Source organism: Leptonychotes weddellii, chromosome 14 (genome assembly GCF_054177405.1).
Source record: "Leptonychotes weddellii isolate Sample4059 chromosome 14, ASM5417740v2, whole genome shotgun sequence".
Lineage (NCBI taxonomy): Eukaryota > Metazoa > Chordata > Mammalia > Carnivora > Phocidae > Leptonychotes > Leptonychotes weddellii.
Window position 1 is genome coordinate 68,916,810 of NC_138382.1, and position 21,422 is coordinate 68,938,231.

At 49.0% G+C, this 21,422-nt stretch overlaps 1 protein-coding gene and 1 long non-coding RNA gene across 6 annotated transcripts in view; one reads left to right on the top strand and one right to left on the bottom strand.

Annotated features, from left to right (window-relative positions):
- The window catches only part of LOC145717113 (uncharacterized), a 20,115-nt gene extending 18,343 nt beyond the window's left edge, over nt 1-1,772 (top strand). The window contains exon 4 of the long non-coding RNA XR_014140144.1: nt 1,467-1,772. This is a non-coding gene — a long non-coding RNA (uncharacterized LOC145717113). The remainder of the gene's footprint in view (nt 1-1,466) is intronic.
- The window catches only part of TTLL11 (tubulin tyrosine ligase like 11), a 213,588-nt gene that overhangs the window by 28,047 nt on the left and 164,119 nt on the right, over nt 1-21,422 (bottom strand). For all 5 annotated transcript variants that reach the window (XM_081803512.1, XM_081803513.1, XM_081803514.1 and 2 more), the window contains 2 exons: nt 11,580-11,831; nt 3,615-3,721 (listed from right to left, as the gene is read on the bottom strand). In XM_081803512.1, the coding sequence (XP_081659638.1) occupies nt 3,615-3,721; nt 11,580-11,831 (359 nt within the window). The remainder of the gene's footprint in view (nt 1-3,614; nt 3,722-11,579; nt 11,832-21,422) is intronic.

Below are 21,422 nucleotides of genomic sequence, written 5' to 3' on the forward strand. Positions count from 1 at the left end.
GCTAAGGGCTTTGTATATGTTCTTTTTCTTATCCTCACAGCACCCCCACTTTGTTGCTTCCCTGACTGGGGCTCTGGCCGTACCCTATGACAACGGTCAACTGCGTGTCCTTTTCATTTGTGTGGTGGGAGACACTGGGTGTAATGAAAAGGCAAAGGGCTCTGAATGCAGACTGCTTTTGGTTCAAATCCCAGGGTCCCCACTGACATACTTGGCACACCTGTTTAAATTCACCTCTTGAAGCCTCAGGCTTCTCATCCGTCAAATAGGAGAAAAACTCTTATCTCACAGGGCTGTGTGGGATAATTCATAACAAGCATTTTGTATTTCTGTCACATAGTAAATGTTCAGTAAATGGTCTCTATTACTTTTTTTCTCAAGAGTGGGATCTGTAAATAATTTATATTCCCAGCAGCCCAATACCTGCTAACATGTTCATTACCTGTTTGGTGAATGAGTGAATGAGTGCCCTTTGAGAATGAGAGCCCAGTTATACCACTCTTCTGACTACTCTCTTGTCAGCCCCGTGGCAGCTCCAGGACGGGTAAAGCTGCCCCCTCTGACCTGGCTTCCACATCTCTGGCAAGGACTTAGTTGTAACGGAGGACAGGAGAATCCTTTGGCTCAGCACCATGGAGGGAAGGAAGGAGGACTCTCTGGTCTTTCTGCTGACACTTGCCCAAAGGCAGAACCACCACTCAACAACAAATGTCTTCTTGTGCTATTCCGGAGCTTCCTGAATGCTCCTAAGAATGCGGCTGACTTCAGAAGCTCCTTCTCCTCAAGAATCGGGGTGTCAGACCAGCCTTCTCCAGAAGCAAGGACTGGGCCCCAGCTTTGCCAGCAGCCAGACAGCAGTGACCCCTGAGACCGTGGGCACAGACAGCCTTCTCATCCCTGGCTGTAATGCCCAGCCCCCACTATCTGTACCCCCCCACCCCCAAGTCTGTGATTTCCTTTCAGGAGCCATGGAAACAGCAGTTAAAGCTCTGAGGATGATGTCAGGGGAGACAGGAGCTCACGCCGGCAACTAACCTCCCACTCCAGTTCCATCTTCCCAGAGGCCCTGCGCTCTATGAGTTGACCTTTCACCCCCCGTCCCCTCCCCAGTCACTCAAATGAACACCACTGCTTGGGGGGGCCCTGGATGGGGGACAGCATCCTGGGCCAGGAGGCAGGAGGCTTGACTTCAAATGGGGGCTCTGCTACTCACTGGCTATGGGATTTTAGACAAGTCACTTGTTCTTGGAACCTCAGGATGCTCATCTGTAAAATGGGATACAATTACCCACCTTGAAGGTCTGGTGCGGGAACTGCAAGGAGATAATGCACAGGGGAGGGAATCTCGAAATCACAGTCACTGCTAAGGATTGGTTACTGAGGCATGGCAACAGGCCTGGGAGATCCCAGCCCCGGATTCGTCTGTCAGTAGGTGCTAAAAATAAGTATTATTCTCATCTCTTTAGCTTGGTCAGCAGAACGGAGAGATCCTGGCAGACCCCAGAAAACCTCACCGGAGCCTTGCTGTGGACAGCCCCTGTGGATTCTGCTTACAGAGAGCAATTTAAGAGGCAAACAAAACATGAAAAGCTATTCAGAATGAACAATGGGCCAGATGGTAATGCTAGTTTGAAGCAATAAAACATGATAAATAGCTTCCTGCTGCTACTCCTGATCAATTTCAATATTTAATAATTCCACTGCCACCCCCACCCCCTCTTCTGGCCCCCTCCACGGGATCCTGCGGTGACTCCCTGCGTTCAACTCACAGAGCAAACAGTTCTTCACTTTCTGAAGGCGTCAGCGAAAAGCGCCCCGCTCAACTGTCATGTGAGCGCTCTCCGTCCTCGGCATGATCGTTAATCTGCCTGATTCTGAAGACGCTCCATCTCAAGCCTCTCCTGGTTGCCAGGGAAGGCTGTGAGGGCTCTCCACCCACCAAGACGCGGTGGAACTCACCTTGTTGATTCAGTGCCTACTGGTATTCCCTGAGTTTTGCTCTTGAATTCAAGAAAGGAGAGCAGTAGGGAGCTCGGTGGTCATCCTACTCCTACTCCGGGATCAACTGGTAGGATCAAGCAGCCCAGAAGGGAAACGGCGGGGCTGGGCCGTGCCCACCATCTATGCTGTTGAGCCTCAGCCTCCTCTCTGCAATGGAGGCGATTCTACCTCCTTCCAGAATTCCAGCCAGGGCTGTGCACATGAAGCACCCGGCAGAGTGCTTACGCGTAGGACTCGCCCAACCACTGGCAGCCGGTAGCATCATTATTAAAGGGTGATGATCTCTGCGGTCAAAAGCTGTAGCCCATGGGTGTGGGGCAGGATGTGGCAGGGAGCAACCCACGCTCACACAGACCCACCCCCGGGATTCTCCCCAAGCAGCAGCCACTAATAAGATGAGCCGCTTTGTACCGTCAGCAAGGGCTCCACATTCCTATCCACGGACACCGAGACCGCCGGGCGCCCCTGGCAGGCAGGGACTGTTGGCCCCATTTACAGAAGAGGAAGTGGAGACAGGAGGCAGAATGGTTTTCCAAGCTTACACGGGGAGAAAACGGCACAGTCAATTGTAATCTGGCTCTCCCAAAATCTGATTTCTCGTCCTTTCCACCAAACCACAGGAGAAAGCTCTCCCTGAGGCGCCCCCTCCGCCCGGCGTCCCTTTTGCATGGAGGCAGCCCAGGGGAGGGAAGCCTGGGTGCCCGGTCACCCGAGCTACACCCTACCATCTGTGAAATGCAAACGCTGATACCTAGTGCATTGGTTCATGGGGACATTTAATGAAGGACTATGCAGGGAAGCACGGTATAATTTTACGATGAGCTATACAAATGTCAGGTATGGTTATTATGCCTTTTTGGAAAAACACACTGTGTGAGGAAGAAGATCAGAAACACGGTCACCCCAAGGTGGATCCTTCTAATGGAATCCTTCACCCTCCCTTGATCTAGAGGATCAAGAGCAAACTCTTTTATGTGGATGCAAGGCCTCGATGGCTCTTGCAACCCCATCTCTGCCCCTTCTCCCTTCCCTTCCAGCCCCTCCAAGCTTCTTGGGGTTATCTGAGCCTTCCACATGTGTCCGTGTCTCGGCCAGATCACACCTGCCGGAGGGGTCCGTGCTGCCCTGTTCACTGGCTGACCCCACTCACCCTTCTCCAAGAAGTCTTCCTTGGGTCTCCCTCGACAGGAGCTCCTCCGCTGGGCTCCCAATAACCCCTCGGCACCCCTCCCCAAGCCAGCGCTGGGCTCTCCTCTGCCTCCCTGCTCTACAGCGAGTGAGAGCCAAGTGCTACTCGTTCCCATCTGTCCAGGGCCTGGCCCAGCACACAGTAGTACATGTGTGCTGAGGCATGAACACGTGAATGGCCTTAAGCAGAAACAAGAGATTCTAACGGTGGAACTCGAATTTGAGTGGGCACCACCTTGGTATCGGAATTCAGGATAGTGCTCCTGGATTCAAATTCAGCTCAATCCTTCCAGCAATGTCTAGAGCTGACAGGATAACCTCCTCTTTCCCCAACCTTGACCCTGAACAAGAAGGAACCAAAAGGGTACCGCCCACCCATCTGGACTCCCACTAGACGTGGTGGAGGCCAGGAATCAGGTACCTACCCGAGTCCCGCTGGTCCAGGGTCATGGAGTTCCACCTCCTTGTGATGTCAATATAGAGGATGTCCACAGCCGCCATGGACAAGCTGCTGCTGCTGAGCTTGCAGTTCCTGCCAAAGACGGGTGGGGACATGTTACTGCTAGATGGAGCGCGCCCTCTTCCGGTTTGCCTCCATGTCTTTGCCAGGGCTGGGTCCCCTGCCTGGAAGGCCCTCCCTTCCCACAGCTGGAACTAGTGGTGGGCATACGGCAGGGGGGGTGGGAGAGAAGGCTGAAAATGTAAGTTAAGGTTAGATCATGGTGGGTTTCTGTCATTTGGTCAATTCTAAAGGGCTGGAAAGAGCAAGGACTTGAACATGGCATGTCTTGCGTTGAATCTGGCGCTGCCACTTCGAAGCTGATGGCCCTGGTGAATCCATGTCCCCTTCCTGAGTCTCAGGCTCCTCCCTTATAAAGCAGTCACTGTGTTTTGGCCTGTTCTAACACCTACCAATGGAGGTCTCTGCCTGCTCCGAGGGGGAAATGAGAATCCCATGTTTCAAAAATACACCCTATGCATGTCTTCACCTCCACATCCATTAGTCTCTAGGAGGAGAAAGAAAAGCCGGACCTGGGTGCTCTGCTCTCTTACCAGTGTCCATCGGCCGACAATGGCACACTCATGGGACCCAGTGATGGGTCCCAACGGACCCGACTGATGTCACTGATTGAGACAGAAGATATTGCTGCTATCCAGAAGTGATTCCCCGCTGGAATGCTCACCAGATGAGTCCCTGGGCCCAAACCTACAGACAGGGGCTTGAGGCTTCTGCACTTCTCCCATCTAAATCTGTCCCCCGAGATTTCACATGGGACCCGAACAGCCACAGCGAGCCCGAGACTTCCAGCGTCAGATGAGCGCCACTGGCCCACACCCCTTTGCATGGGCTGAGGCACATCGCTGCGGGACCCCGCCACGCTCATTCCTGACTTTGGGGAGTCATCTGGAAGTGGCAGGGGCGGGGACAGGCTGGCCTCAGAGTTTCAGAGGTTCCCCTAGTTTATTTCCTCCGGTGCAGAGAGGCCAAGATGACCAGGTTTTCAGTCCCACATCAGCTCCCGGTTTGAGCATAGAGGCGTGTTTGCAATCCTCCTCCTCCTCCCCTCTTGGTTTTGTTTCGTTTTGTTTCTTGTTTTTTGTGTTTTTTGGGTCTGGAGATGTGGGGAGGCAGTCTGGCACACTGAAAAGAACGTGATTTGGGCATCAGACAGACCAGGATTGAAATGCTGGCTCTGCTGCTTTTTCTAGCTGTGCGGCTGTGAGCATTTACTCAAACCTTCAGTGCCTTTATTTGCTGATACCTAAAAAGAAGAGAAGAATATCCGCCCACGTGGCGGGGGTGAAGATGAGATGAGGCAGCGCATGCCAAGGACCCAGCATGGTGCCTGGCACCCAGGTGGCCCACAATTGTTGGTTCTCCTCCTGATCTCTCACCCCTTTCCCATTTCCTCTTCCAGAGCTAGAAAGCGGGAACTTCAGAGGCTGCTTGGGGCTGACCTTTCAGCAAGTGGCCCTGTCCATTCTGGAGAAATGGTGCTCGCCAGTCAGACTGTCTGGGTACGAGAGCCCGGGCTCTCTGTCCAGACTAAAGGTAGCCCTTGGCTTGTCCAGATGCACCACCTTCCTGAACAGGGTCATGCTGGGAAGTGAGTCCCAACACAGACTCGATTTACCCCCGGAATCCTGAAGCTAGACCTCTGGGCCCGCTGTCTGTTTGGCTGAACTACATTCAATGCTGCTTTCAACTCTCCGAACGTGCCCTCATTCACTGCCCCAGCTAATGATAAAGTGGTTCTTTGATTTCCCATTTGTCATCAGCCCTCGTGTGAATAGCTCCCTTAGGAACCCGACAGAAGAGGGGTTGATTGGCACGCAGGATTCGGGCACCCCAAAACCCCTCTCCAAACCCACGCACACCCCTGCCGGTGGTGGTTGGGAGTGTGCCCGGCATGGTGCCCAGACGAGACTGGTGTTCTTTACGTGCCAGCGCACCTGCTCGCTCTCTCCCTCCCTCTTCCTTCCTGTCTTCCCCACTAGTATTTCTCAGGCCATCAATTCACATCCTGCTGCCTCCTGGGCTCCTGCTCCATATGTCAATCACAAGTCACCGGTGGCAGACTTCAAACATATCAGCGCACAGTTATTGAGCCCCGGTAACAACATGTCAACGGACGGAGAGCTTTTCATGTTGCGTGTCACCCAGATGGCTATCTCTACTGGGTTCCACTGCGGACAATGCTCCAGCTTCTCCCAAGGTGTGCCGACAGCCTGCACTGCTCATTTTCAAAGCTTCATTAGGAAGGGCCACCGCGTTCCCCTAATTATCATATCGGTGTGCTCTGGACTACCTGCTCCCCCACAGGACAGGAGCTCTGCCCGGCTTGCTCTGTGGGGTGATGGAGTATAAAAAGGGAAACCAAACTGACCACTGGTATATAGTTTTTTTTTTTCTGACAGGTAGAAAATAGAAGTGTCAAACCTTTAGCAGGAGCCGTAATTTACCAAAGAGAATTCTCCGTTTATCCCTGTTCCAAGGTAACTCATCCTCCCTAGTGATGCCTGCAAACACAGTTGGTTGCTACATCTGGTGCCCGGACAGGGGAAGGGGGGATCCATGCTGGCTGCAGGAGACAGGAAACGCTTTAAAAGAATTTTGATTCTGTAGGCATTTCTTGGGCACCCATCCATAGGCCAGGCCCTTTCCTGTCCGTTGGCTCTCTGGATCTTTATAACCACCCTGTGATGGAAGTATTCTTAATTTCATTTCAATGACAGGTAAGCTGAGACTCAAGAGAAGGAACTTGACTTGCCCAAGATCACGCAGCGGGGATTCACATCCAGTCCTCCCCTGGAGATTTGGGGAGAAGTTGGGAGATGACCCAGCCCAGGGCCGTAGGAAGAACCCAGGACCATAGGAAGAACCCAGGACTCAAGGCATAGTCTCAGGTGGGGCCCAGTAAGGCCAGAGCCTCTAGAGAGACCTGTTGGGAAGCTTTGGGATATAGGGCTGGGGGAAGTCAACCAGGGTCACTTGGGGAGAGTCTCCTAGGTTTGTCCCTATAGTGACCAGACATTCTCAATTGACCCAAACAGGGAAGGCCTCCTTGTTTGGAGGGTCAAGACTTTAGAATGAATTTTTCATCTATCCATCCACTCAATACAGAATGTATTTTGTGTTCACTATGCGTAGATGGTACTCTGAGCCCAGTGAGTGACACAGGGCTGAATCCGTCTTGGATGCCACTCTCAGAGGGTGGAAGTGATCTCAGAGTCTGGGATAAAAATGTGAATTCTTGGTAGCTCTTAATCATTTGAACCATTTCCCCTTATGCCCTGGGATGAAATTCCTCAAATGAACTAAGGAGTGGAGGGATAAATTCTTCAGTGGAGGAGAAGTCCAAGAAATATGGTAACAAGAGAAGCCAGGACAATTCTTAAGAAAGGATAGGCTGGAAAGGTGTATGGGAAAAAAGAGCTCTGAGTCAAATGCACATGAATTTGAATCTTGACTTTGCTATGTGACCTTGAACAAGTCACTGAGGTTCTTTCCTTATTTGTACAATGAGGATAAGGCTACTCACCATTCAAAGCCATTTTAAGGACTAGTTCAGTGCCTGGTACGTACAGGGAAGTAGCAAATGACAGCTCCCAGCCTTCCTCCATGATGTAGAACCACTTCGAAGAAATGTTTTTTGTTCTTTGTTTTTTCCCCAGAATCAAAGGAATTTGGGCACATATGATAGGAGATAATCACAAATCATTCAAGGTTATTAGGAGCCCGAGTATAGAAAGATCTGAAATTATCATCCCCATTTTCTCTCAACAACTACTGACATCTCATGGGGAGTTTAGAAACCAACTTCTCCACTCCATAAAATCCTATTTATAGAATTTCTTTTGTGTTCATCCTTCTCTGTGAAAGAAAAGAAGCTTATTTTTCCTGGAAAGTTTTCTATAAGGTGAAAGCTAACAAATGATCAATATTTGTTAATAAAAAAAAAAAACCCAACACTAAATCGGAGGAGAAAACGACAACTCTGGTTTATAACATATATATTTTTAAAGGCTATTGATATCCCAGGCATAGGCTCTCACACTATTGCTGGAAAGAGATCATCACAGAACAGGGGGATTTTCAAAGTCACAGAGGAGTTAATGACAGAGGGGGAGAGAAGGCCCTTTACACTTCTCTTCCAGAACATTCTAACACACCATGTTGCCTCTCAGAGCATAAAACCCCCCACAGCTACCCATTATGAAACATATTAATATCTCCCTATGAGAAAAGGGAGTGGAAGGGGAAAAAAGAGAAAAACCATTCTCTAATTTAAAAGGAGAGCAGGATCAGAAACCACAAAGGGCCCGAGCAGGGCTCTCCAAGCGGACTGGCCTCGCGTGAAGCAGGAAGCAAATGCTCCAGGTGCGGAGAAGCTGCCTCCATTTCCTCGAAATGAACCCAGTTTTGGCAAAAGCTTTAATCTGCAGGCTGTGGAAATGGAAAATGCAGCACGTGCAAACTGATGTCTGATTCTGATGGAGGATACATTTGCAGAACGTGTTCTTAGTGAATTACATAGAATGCCCCCCAGATTAGTAATCCAATGGAAGGAAACTAGCAAAAATGCATTTCCCTCAAAGAAAGCTGTCAAATTGAAGAATCAGATAATTGCTATTTCTCAGAGAAAGAGAAGTCTCCACACCCCAGGAATTATTATGACATAAAAATAGAGAGAGAGAGAGAGAGAGAGAAAAGAGGCGCTTGATTCATGGTAATATGTGCTAGTCTTATGTGCCTCCTGAGGAAACGACACGAAAAGCTGGTTCGATGAGTTAAGTCTAGACAAGGGAACGACAGTTCATTATTTCTCATTTCTTGGTAGAAAAGAAAAATAGAATGTGGCCAGACTATCATTAGCATAATTCACTCCTAAAACTGCTGATCTATGCAGAACATTATGAGAGATGGTCACTGAAAATAAATTCGGTCGGATGTTTATTTTGTTCCCTCCAGTTCTCTTTGAGGAACTCGGAGAGAAAGAGTGGGTCGTCCAGGTGAAAGCCAAGTTCAGCTTCTGCCGTTTGTGTGGGAGATCTGAGAGGAGTATATATCTAGCCAGCAAATATGTCTCTTGCGCAGTGCTCCAGAGAAGGGCACTTGGCTCGATTTAACATATGGCATAAATATTATTAATTCATAATGAAGCAAAATTTAAACCGAAATGGAAAGGAGAGAGAGAATGGTTGTTAGCAAGAGAAAATGCTTGCTGTTAAATTTAGCTGGCAAGATTGAACATACTTCGATAAATCTAAGCTCAGAGAATATCATCTTTCACGATTAAGTTGCTGTTGGGAATCTCTCGGTATATTTCAAAAGGAAAAATCTATTAACGGTTGTGCAACATTTTCTCCACTTCTTCCCACATCCTTAATTAGGCAGGACGTTGGCTGGGTGGGTGTGGAGGGAGGGGAGAGGGGCTCATTGTCCGAGTCCTCCTCCGGCCGCCTACTCCCCACCTGAAGACATTGTTCTCCTTCCTCGCGGTCGCCATGGTCACCATCACTCCCACAGACAGTGCTGGTGGCAGATTGGGAATAATGGTACAGGACCTAAGGGTCTTGAACCTCCCAAAAATCGATTTTACAGCAAATGCCCTTAATTATAGAGAAAAAAAAGGATGGAAAGAATCATAAAGTCTATCACATACGGACAGATTTGTAGTGATGTTTTTGACATCATCCAGTTCCAGTCTGAGAGTGTTTTAGGAATCCCCTTTGCTAGGACCATTCTCAATTCTGTTTCTTCTAAAATCAGGTATGAACATAGCAGTCCTCTTAGTATGTCCCTCGCCTCTCACACCAACGCTCACACATCGGTGGTCTCTATGGGTAGTCACACTTTGACTGAACCCACATGGTGTTTAAAAATTATTTTCTGAATCGCCAACATCAATAGACATATATTGGGATTTTACATAAAAATCAGCATTTCTAGCTTCTCTTGAAAAATCAAAAGCTCTGGTGATACTCCCCCAGCACAGCCTTTCCTTTAGCCAGGGCATGTGTTCTCATGCCCGCCGTACCCTGGGCCCCCTTCCTTCCAGATCCCACCTGCTGGCTTCTGCTTCCAGCCTACCCCTGGAGGCAACTGAGATTGTGATTCTTATGGTGTGTTATTTTTTTCAAATCTTCACCTACCCCCGTCTCTTATGTTTCAGTAGAATTTTATTAGGAGTTAGAGGGAAGCATCTGACATCTCCCTTCTTCGTTCTTCCTGCCTGGAACTCGACCATGATGGCTGGATTCTGAGCAGCTATCTTGTGACTGTAAGGCAATCCCAAAGCTTGAAAAGCCCATGCTTAGGATGGATGAACAGGAAGACAGAAAGAAAGTGGGCTGTGATCACATTGTGGAGTCATTAATGAGCCCTAGGACCCCCATGCCAAACTTCCTATTATATGAGGGAAAATTAATCTCACTATTTTAAACCACTTACAGATGTGTATCTATTACTACGAGTCAGATGCAATTCCCAGACAAGTCAGAAGGTATCGGGTAGTGTTCTCAGGGAAATAACAACATGTGTCTGTTGACTTTCTTGAGAATTCCCATTGCTTAATGGAAATAATAGTCACAAGACCCCCCACTTAACAAACAGCTCCTGTCAAGTAGGCTCTGGGCCGGGTGCTTTAGGACGTATTACATCCCAACCTCGTAATAACCCTGATCGGCAGGAGAGATTATTCCCATGTTACAGACAAGGGAACCGAGACTTGGAGAAGGGGAGGGCTTTGCCCAAAGCCACACAGCTATTAAGTGACACGCCTGGCTCTGAAGCCAGACCCAAGGCCTGTGCTCTTTCCACTGGGCTTCCTTCCCTGCCCACCCCCCCCACCCCCCCCCCAGCAAACGCAGAGCCCTTCTCCAAAGCACCATGCAAGTCTTAACTCGGGTTCCCTGAAACAGCAAGGATTCCTGCCGATTCTTCTGTGTACCATCCCATCAGGAACATCAGAGAGCCAGAGTTAGAAGTCATACAGTTCATTTGGAGAAAAGCATATGACAAAATGTTTCCGATTCAAGGCTTCGAATCATTTGCTTTAGTGAATAAAACTATGAAGGATGTGACTTTAGGTGCAAAGGTCGAAATATTAAAACCAATGATGAGCGAAACAGCAGTGACATCGAATGCTGGCAGATAGTTGCTGCGAGGTGGGGGACCCCACTCCTGGCGTGTAGGTGGCTTCCTCCCCATTTTCTAGGATATCTGAGACTCAGAGATGGTCCCTAACTTGCCCAGGAGTTACACACCTAGTAAGTAGTGCCTCAGATACTTATTCCTGTGTCACCCCAAAGTGCCCCGGGGAGTAGAGGCAAGTGAACGAACGGTCATGGGTTATAGTGCAGGCTATGGTGAGAACACGCTTGCTTTATCTCATGTCTCATGTTCAAAATTCATGCCAATTTTGTATTGTACTTGATGATATAATCATGTTATTTTTATATTAGGACAAATAAATTAAATTATTTATCAACTGAATTATTTAACTTTTCTCTCCTGAAATGGACACCTGGGACAGATGTGCCTTGTTTCTTTGTCACATACCACTGGGAGAACCTCACCCCAGCTTGAGAGACGCAAGGTCTGTCTGAGTCCAAGGGACGGCAATTTCTATGTGGTTTAAGGACCTCGTTCAAGGCAGCACCGCATTGTGTTTAATGCCGTCCCGTCTGTCACATCCTGTTTGCCACTCAGCAAACAGGAGTGGACGGTGCCAGCCACCGGAGCAATCCGACCCCAGTCGGGGCGCTGACCCAGCAGCACAGACAGGCTCTCCCAGGAGCAGTCGGGGAGTGGGGGGGACCAGCCAGATGTGGGGCCGCACTGCACCCTGCCCGAATCCCAGGCCAGAGGGGCTGGTCTCACTGACCTTATGAAAGTCCGGAAGCCTGTTGGCCCCAGCTTCATTGTCCCCTTGATTCCCAGGAACCGGATAAACAAATTTGCCATTCTGTCCACCAGACGCAGGTAGTTGAACTGCTTGGCGTACTTGGGGAACACCTGCTTGAGGCAGATGGACGGCAGGTGGGCTTCGGGATTGCGGTTGCTGTCGGAGGCGTTGGCCGGCTCGCTGTCGGAAGGATCTTCCTTCACGGCTAGTGGCTGCTTGAGCTGCTGAGACCTGAGGAGCACAAGCAATTAGGGACACAACCAACCTCTGGAGCGGGCTTGACGGTAGGCAGAGCACCTTCCCTCACCTAGTCTCCTTTCCCTACATTCACAGCAACCTCAGGAGCTGTGAGCGCTCTCACCATTTCTATCGTGCAGACCAGAAACTTGACCTCAGAGAAGCCAGCTCCCCAAGCTCACACAGCTAGTGTGTGGCAAGGCCAGGACTCGAACCCAGGACAGAGCCAGGACCGGAAGCTTACACTTGCTCTGTTCTCCCACCCTGGATCCCCAATCTGGACATCTTCCTTTACCGCGCTCGTGAGTCAAGAGAATATTCTATTATGGAGCAGCCTAGGTTTGATTTCAAACTCCTACTTGTGGGTAGTAATTGAATAATTAAGAAATATAAAAATCTCATTGAGGGCTGGCAAGAAACCAGAAGCACAGTTCAATGAACAATTTGCAAAGATACATCAGTTATCCAATTCTAGGAATAGGCACAATTACGTTTTCGGGCTGAACTATTTTCTTATTTGGAACATATGCAAAAAATATGATTATAGTGTTGTAATTCCTGAGTCTGGATATTTTATCCTGAAATTATTCTGATACTCAAGAAAATTCCACAGCTGGTAACTCTCACATATCCACCTTTGGCCTGGAATATTCTTCTCACCTCCAGACCCACATATCCAACTACCACCTGTTGCATCTTCAGGTTGGCCCCCAGCCACCCCAGACCGAAATGCCCATTTCCCTCACCCCAAATCTGTATTCCCCATCTCCTTGGATGTCACCCCCACCTGCCAACTACCTAAGCAGGAAATGTCAGGATAAATGCCAGTCCTCCTCTCCCTCTGTCCCTGCCACTAGTCCTAACTCCTCAGTATTTCTTGAAACCAGCTCTGCTCTCCCCCACTGGGCCTCGTTGCCTCTTTCCTAGGCTCTATCAATAGCCTCCAGCTTTTCCCATCCATAGACCCATAGACACTGTCACTGAGGCACCTCTTCTTTTTTTTTTTTCTTATTTTTAAAAATCTTTTTTTAGAGAGAGAGAGCGAATGCAAGTGGTGGGGGTAGAGGGAGAGGGAGAGAGAGAATCCCAAGCAGGCTCCACGCTTAGTGCTCAGCACGGAGCCTGATGCAGGGCTCGATCCCACGACCCTGATATTACAACCTGAGCTGAAGTCAAGAGTTGGATGCCCAATTGACTGAGCCACCCAGGCGCCCCTTGAGGCACCTCCTCTAAAGCAAACCTGGCTTGGCTGCCCCTTAGTACAACTCTTCACTGATTCCCGAGTGCCTACAATGAGGTTCATACTCTTCACTCTGGCACTCAAGGCCCCTCTTGATTTCTTCTCCAACCTCCTCATTTCCTATCACTGCCCTAGACACATTATACCCTCAGAGGCCTTGGGCACTCCCTGCCACCCCACCCTGCTGCCCATTGGTCTGGTCTGGACCAGAGACTTGGTGCCCACTGGACACCCAGCTCTCTTCCACACCTGGTGCCTCTCTCTGCCCTTGCAGCTCATCTCACTTTCCCCTCTGCTGTGCCGCCCACAGCTGGTCTAGGAACTGGTGTGACCATTTCCAGCCATAACCTGCGTCCATTCCTGAGACAGAACGCTGAGCACGTTGTACTTGGTCAGTAAATACTGCCCAACCAGCTAACTCCAGGAAAATTAGAACCATGTCGCCTGGTATTGAGCTCAATACCAAGGCCAGCTTCTACTTTTTTCTTATTAAATGGCCTCATCCCCTGCGTTCCCACTTCCAAGCACACCATCAGTCACCAAGTCGGGCCATCTTGGTATCTTTGTACCCTCTTTCCTTGGCCTTTGAGGCCGTCCCCTGGCCCTGGCTGCCTGGCACATTTCTTTTCCACTTCCAGAGCCAGCTCAGATGTCTCCTTGATCATGCTGATGACTCTGTTCCAGGTCCCACTCCTGTTTCTCAGACCTGCTCCCTGCTTCCTCTGCTCAAGCGGCACTGCGTTTGTCTAGACGCCAATCCCTCCCTCACACCTCATTCAACTCTAACTCATTCAACTCAAACTCATTCAACTCCAAATCTCATTCAACTCGATTTCAACCTGGATCGTTTAGGTGCTTGGGAAATGTTTCATTGAACTTGTTGAATTGGGAGTTTGCTTTTAATGGCAAGGCAGGCCTCAAATAAAACATCAAGGTTATAATATTTTGTACATCATAAGGTCTTCTAAATGGGGAAGAGGTTTGATAGAGAAACAGCAAGCTTGACAGCCCTGCCCTAATAGTCTTCTCTTCATTCTGGATTAAGGAGTCAGCCTGTAAGGAAGAGAACCTCCTTGTGTGAGCCAAGTCCTGTGAATTCTGTTCACAGTTCCTTCGAGGTGGGTCATGGCATGGGTCTCAAAGCAAGGACAGGCAGAGGAGAGAACCAGAGCAGCACAAAGGAAACCCTCCCCCACTTTTTACGATTTATTTATTTATTTATTTGAGAGAGAGAGTCAGGGGAGGGGCAGAGGGAGAGGGAGAGAGAGAGACTCCCAAGCAGATTCCCCGCTGAGCGCAGAGCCTGACTACGTGGAGCTCAATCTCACAACCCTGAGATCATGACCTGAGCAGAAATCGAAGTCAGACGCTCAACTGACTGAACCATCCAGGCGCCCCAGGAAAACCCTTCGTAAAGTTCAGCCGTGTGTGGATGGTTCTGGGGAAACAAAGCCTCGCCCACCAAGGAGAGGCCTGATTCCTGGGGAGAAACACCTTTCCCGGGGCGGGGGGGTGCCGTCTCCCTCCAGCTAAGCCGGTTGTATCATCGTCTCCTTGAATTCAAGAACAGTAAATAAAAGTCAGGTGGTTACTTTTCAGACAAAATGAAATGTCTTCGCATGAAGGTTATAGGAAGACAGTTAAGAAAAGAGTAGCAGTATTACTGGAGATTAGCTCTTAAATTACTGGGTAAGTGGCAATCACTGACTTTATAAGCACTCATTAAGTTTTTGTTAGAGGGAAGATTTGGAAATGTACAGTTTGAACGCGCTCAGTGCCAATGAAGAGAGCTCAGAACTCTTCCCAATCAGTCGTCCCATCTTCATTGTCTCATCCGCTCTTCACACAGCCCTGTGAAGTGACTGTTATTTTTATGCCCCTGTTCCAGATGAAGAAACCGAGAGTCCCTGCGGTTTGCCACAGCTGAACCAGAATTATAAATCCGTCCTTCCAACCAGTCCTTCCAGCGTGTCCATTGCCAATCCATCGCTCGAAAGCACGGCATGATTCACGGGGTGGGGGTCACAGAATCCAAAGTACTGTTATTTACGTTGTGTTTTTGTTTGTTTGTTTGTTTTTAAAAGATTTTATTTATTTGACAGAGAGAGAGCGTGCGAGAGAGGGAACACGAGCAGGGGGAGTGGGAGAGGGAGAAGCAGGCTTCCTGTCGAGCAGGGAGCTGAATGTGGGACTCGATCCCAGGACCCTGGGATCACGACCTGAGCCGAAGGCAGACGCTTAACGTGTGAGCCACTCAGGCGCCCCTTACGTTGTGTTTTAAATAGTGTGTTTAGATTATAATAGTCACCCATGCTCTTTGTAGACATTTTGAGAAATGTATAAAAGAATCTAAATCATTTGTAATCCACAGCTCAGGGATAAAACCACTGTGTTTTGGTTTCTTATCTATATTTGTAAAGTTAGGATCACATTACACGAAGCGTAAATCCTTCTTTTTATGCTTTACGTGACATCCCAAGTGTCTTCCCATGGCATTAAATATGTTTTCAGGAGCAGAATTTCTCATGGATGTGTGATATTCGGTATTAAGCCCGAACCATAATTTAATCAGCTACCCCCCTCAGTTGAGTGTCTCCGTGGCCTGTCTTTGACTAAATGGGGTGTGGTGGTCGGTCTTAGGCGATGTGCTCTCCCCCAGAAACATAACCTGTCACAGCAGGTAGAAGCCTTGGAGGTCATTCTGTCCAATGATGTCATCTATTTCTTCGTATGTGGTCTAATGTATACAACATAAAATTCACCATTTTAACCACTTTAAAGTATACATTTCAGTGGCATTTAGTACATTCACGGTGTTGTGTACCCATCACCTCTATCTAGTTCCAGAACATTTCTATGACAATGCCATTTCGGAGGAGAAACTTTAATTCCAGGCAGATAAGGCCACTAACACCAGTGGGTCATTTAATTAGCAGATGGGCCAGGGTGGTGGTGGTCTCCGCTCGGGTCGCCCGGGTGATGGGGGCCCCACCACCTTCAGGGGGCCTCTCGGGCTGGGGAAGTTTTCCTAATGACGTGCATGTCAGAGGATATCTCCCACCAGTGTCCTCAGCCTGCACCCCGCCCTACGCCCAGAGCCACGCAGAATGAGTGTTTTTTTCTCTTGAACGTGAGCCCTTCACATTTCCTTCAAGGGTTGCTGTGTTTACTGGCTGACTGCCATTTCCCTTCCGTCCTGAATCCCAGTTAATAAGCTCAAGATGAAAAGGGCCTTCAAAGCCACAGATACCATTTTCAGGAACTCAAAACCACAAATTTAGCGGGGAGTGTTTTACTCAACCGGAAGAAGGCAGTAAAGATGTAGCTGATTTAGAAGACGAAATAAAACAATGAGGGCGCCTGGGTGGCTCAGATGGTTAACGTCTGCCTTTGGCTCAGGTCATGATCCCAGGGTCCTGGGATCGAGTCCCGCATCGGGCTCCCTGCTTGATGCAGAGCCTGCTTCTCCCTCTCCCTCTGCCACTGCCTCTGCTTGTGCTCTTCTGTCTGTCTCTCTGTCAAATAAATAAATAAATAAAATCTTTAAAAATAAATAAATAAATAAAACAATGAGAAATGGCATGTTTGCTTGAGCTAATTCCAATGATCACATCGAGATCCAAGTTATTGCAAATACGGTAAAATCTTGTTTTTATTTAATAGCATTTAATGCAAACGTCGGGTTTATGAAATAAAAGTGGCTGGTAAAGAAAACATAAATCAAACTTACTATCCTTTGGGGTAATTTTTTTTATTATTATTGAATTTGGTATATCCTTGATTCATTAAAATTCTGGAATGTTTTCTCTATTATCGTTTTTCAAATAAAATGGAATTCTTTGTTATTAAAACTCTTGTGAAAAACCACCTATCTCTATTTTGCCTGGAAAGCTTGCTATTTATCGGGGACCTACTATGTCAAGCACTGGGCCAAGCAACTTACTGATATTATCTCAGTGTTTCTCATAACAATTCTATGAGGTAGGTAGAAACTCATGCCATTTTATAGATTAGAAACCCAAGATCCAGGGAACCCGAACACTTGCCCAACATAATAAGTCAGTAGTGGAATCAGAATTAATACTTAGGACTACACGTTCCATACTTAGGCTCACTATATAGTTCTTGTGCTAATAAGTCAAACCAAAAACCTTTTTCCTTAGGCATACACTGTATATATCCCCAGAAATTAACAAAACAGGAAGGTCGATAAAGCAATGTCAGATTCCAGTTTCAGGGAAAGTACATGAATTCACTGAGAGAAATAATTTCCATTTTTAGTTAAGCATGGCTTCAATAATTTATATGTTCATGAACTATTTCCCAAGCACTTCCTTGTCCCACAGGCCTCGGATACATGGGTGAGGTGGACACAGTTCTTACCACCCAGAAGTATGTGACCAGGTAGGGGAAGACAAGACGCATTTGTAAACAGTGAGTGAGTCAGGTGAAAATGCCCAGGTGAGCATCCAGAGAAGGACCTAGAGCATATGGAATGAGGTCGGTTTGCTGGGTCCTGGTAGTATGCATGAGGGGAATGGGTGGGAATACGACCAGGAAGCTGCTGTGGATGTCTAGGTCTTATAGGATCTTGGATGTAAGACTGCTTGGATTTGGTAGTGTGGGAAATCAGAAGTGGTGGATCTGGGGGAGAGGAAGGGCAAAATCAGAAGTATGGTGAAGGTGAATGAGCCTGCCAGCATTAATCAAGGCAGGGGAGTGGATGATGTTAGGAGCTCCTAGAATATTCTAGGTCAATGGTTCTGAAAGCAAATGCCCTGGACCAGCAGCATCAGCAATACCTGAGAACTTGTTGGGAATACAAATTCTTGGCCCCACCCCAGGCCCATGGACTCAGACACTGAGTGGGCTGGGCGCTCTGTTTAGCAAGCCCCATGGGTGATTCTGATGCGGGCTGCAGTCTAAGAATCACTAGTCTGGGTGAAAGAAGGTGGATTTGGCAACTGCTGGACCATAGGGGACAGAAAGCGATAGAACACCCTGGATCATGTTCCCGGGCAATCCGGGCAATCCGGGGCTTGGCAGGAGAGCCTGGTGGGTAGTGGTGCTGCCCTGGCAAAAGGAGGTAGGCAGGGTCCTTTCCCCACCACGTGGCTGAGACCCATCCCCGCAGTCACTTGCGATTTCAAATGCACATTGTCATTCCTGAAGAAACTGCTAACCGTGTACCACACAAGTGCCTTAAATTAGCCCAGCAGCTAATTTAAAGAGCTGGAGGATGAAGTCACTAAAAATAAACGAAACTACCATGTAGCCCAGCTCTGTCACTTGATGAATCTTGGCCATCATACGGCCCCATTTGCTTGATGGTGACGCTATGCTATTAGAAGGGAAGACGAGAGACAATAGAATGGGTGAAGCACGTGTTTCCAAAATTATGAGGATAAGGACTCAGTGAGGGAACTTTGTCTGTTGCTCCAGTCCCTGTAAGACCCATGCTGGGTCTGTTCCTCCCTGCCCCCTCCATGCAATGCTCCTCTGAGCGCTCCTCTGGCCACTCCCCCCCCATCACTTCCTTCCACAGCACGGTGTGACAGCGACAGCCACAAACACCGTGGTGATATTGGTGGCATTTACTATGTGCCAGGAACCGCAGCTGGAAAAAATTTAAACTTGATGAAATCCTGCCAAGTAGGTGTTATTGTCATTCCCATTTTACAGATGAGGAAACTGAGGTCCGAAGACACAGACGAATCCTGGATAGAAGCCCAGCAGGCAAGTGCCAGAGTCCTTGCTTCTAACCAGTGCACAATGCTTCTTCCATGCCCGAGGAGTTAGCTGGCACTGAGCCCCCAAGAGTCAGGCGGGATACCTGTAACATCTCATTCGAGTCTGGCAATGATCCTATGACTTACAAACTATAAGTGATGAGAAAAATTAACTTCAGAGAGGTTAACCTAAATCCCCAAGGCCACCCAGCTATTACATGGCTAAGGGTGACGATTTGACCCTGGATCTACTTGAGTTCAAAGGCCAGGTGCTTTCCACTCCATCATGCTACAACTCATTGTAGTTAGGCACCTTCTCTAAATGCACTTTTACCTCCAGCAGTGGAGAGAAGTCTCTTACTTATGGGATGGGGTGAGGCTTATGAGGAAGAGTGGCTGGGAAGACAGCCAGCCTAAGCCTAGCACAAAACTGTTGCATTGCTTAGGATCAAAAACACAGCCTGCCTATGAAGCATCCAGATGAATCTGCTTGGGGGGCAGGGGGCTTATAGCTGACCTCAAGGTAATGACCTGGGAGCAACCAGCACTTACCTGGATGGGGTTGCTCCCTTTTGACTGCCAAAGCACTCAATCCCTATTTCACCAATACAGTCTCCCACGAATCACAAATGCACCATGTTTGTCACGGGTACGAATTAACAAGGGCCCAGTGCCAACAGCAGCAGACTGGGTCTCGGTCCCTGCTGGGGACGAGCTCCCGGAGCCACCAGGCCGGGGGTCCTGCAGGACCATCTTCCCGCCAAGGCGATGAGTTAACCAAATGACACACGTGAGGACTTACTCTGGTGCCCCCATCCCACAGACCCAGAACTCATGCTATTTCAGAGCTGGAAGGGCCTTCAAGGGTCATGGGGCTCAGCCCTCTCATTTTCCGGATGAAGGAACTGACAGCTCATTTTACAAAGGCCTCGCAATATGCTTCTTTTCGAACAGGGCCCTCTCTGCTCTGCCCCTCCGCACAGAGCCAGCGTCTTGCCAGTGTCCTTGCTCTCTTTGTCTTGGGCAGTTAGAGTAAATGAAGCGCACCGTCACGTGGGCCAGGGAAGGGGGGGCTGCCCGGCAGCTTCTCCCCATGGGGCACCAGCCTGGTGGTCCCCTGGAATCCCAGCTCTGCACCCTCGAGCAGGGTGACCTCAGGCGAGTCATACAGCCTCAAAGCTTCAGTTTCCTCTTACAAAAAATGGGGAAAATAATGGCACCTAACCCATAGGGCTGATGCAATTACAGAGAAAGTGGATGCATCGTGCTTGGCACAGCGCCTCAGTACCTGTTAGCTGCTGTGATTCTAATCACCAACATCTTTATCTCCCGTATGCCATCATCTCGAGAGGCTCGCTGTCTAGTCACCAGGCTCGAGGGGAGAGATGAGCGTACCCCTCTGGGAACTCCAGAGACTATGGGATTTCCGTAACCACTTTCTGACATTCCGCTCTCCCCGCAACTCACGTCACTAGACACTGGACCGTCCTCCTGCTCTTCTGTCTGGGGAATCTCGCTGCGAGCTGCCCAGGGTCACACTGCACCTGCCTCTTGTCCCCACCCTAAAGAAATCCCCCAGATGAGTCTCCTCTTCTCAGACCTCATTGGATAACCGCCCCTAATCTGACACCCTGGTTCTCTACTGAGGATTGCTGATGTCACAAAATAATGCCAAACGATGTCACCAAATAGTTGCTGCTCCCCACGTAAAGAAAAAGTTAAACCGTGGAGTGAGCAGGGGCACTGGGGGTCCTCTCACCTCGTTTTCCTTTTGAAATATACAGGGAAGTCAAGGCAGACCCTTGTGGCAAGGGCAGACCCAGTTCTCCTGACTTCCCGTTCAGAGCCTTTAAAAAAAAAAGAAGAAGAAGAAAAACGAAAACAAAAACACGGCCACGAAAGCCGAAATGTCAGAGTGGCCAAAATTCTGATTCTGCATGAAAAGCTTCAGACTCTCGAGGCCACTGTGGCGGGCAGGGAGGGGCAGGGAGGGGCAGGGAGGGGCAGGGAGGAGAATTGTTTTTGCCCCAAGGGCTGAGGAGTCCCCGCTTTAACCCCACCAGGTGGTTGACTGCTGTCTTTCTCTGGAAGACTGGGCCAGTGCTCAGCTTTTCACGGGCCCGGAGACGGGTTCTTCCTTTCGCGCCTTGCCCGCACCTGCTGCCGAGGCGCCCCGCACAGGGCCCACCTCGTGAGCAGAGCACTCGGGCCTGCTTTGCCAGCCTCGCCTTCCACCCTCCACGTTCCTCCCTCTCTTTGTAAATGTGCTTTCCCAAATTATCCATGGGAAAAACACTCATCCTTCAAATCTTGGACTTCGTTCTTAGCGCCTCTTCCAAAAAGCTTTCCACGGCCTTTGGAGCTAGAATGAGCCATTCCTTTCTCTAAAACCTCCCGGACTTTGTACGTGGTCCTCATCATCCTCATCCCGAGAGGTACTGAGAACTGCATCTGTCTCGGGCCCAAAGCTGAGCCCGCGGTCTGCATTACTCTTCCTCACGGATGTGATCACCGTCGTACGGAAATGGTCGTTGGTGCTGCTGTCTCTCTGACGCCTGGTTCTTTCCCTAGACTGCGAGTCCCGGGAGGGCAGGTGCTGTTCTCAGTCCGGAACTA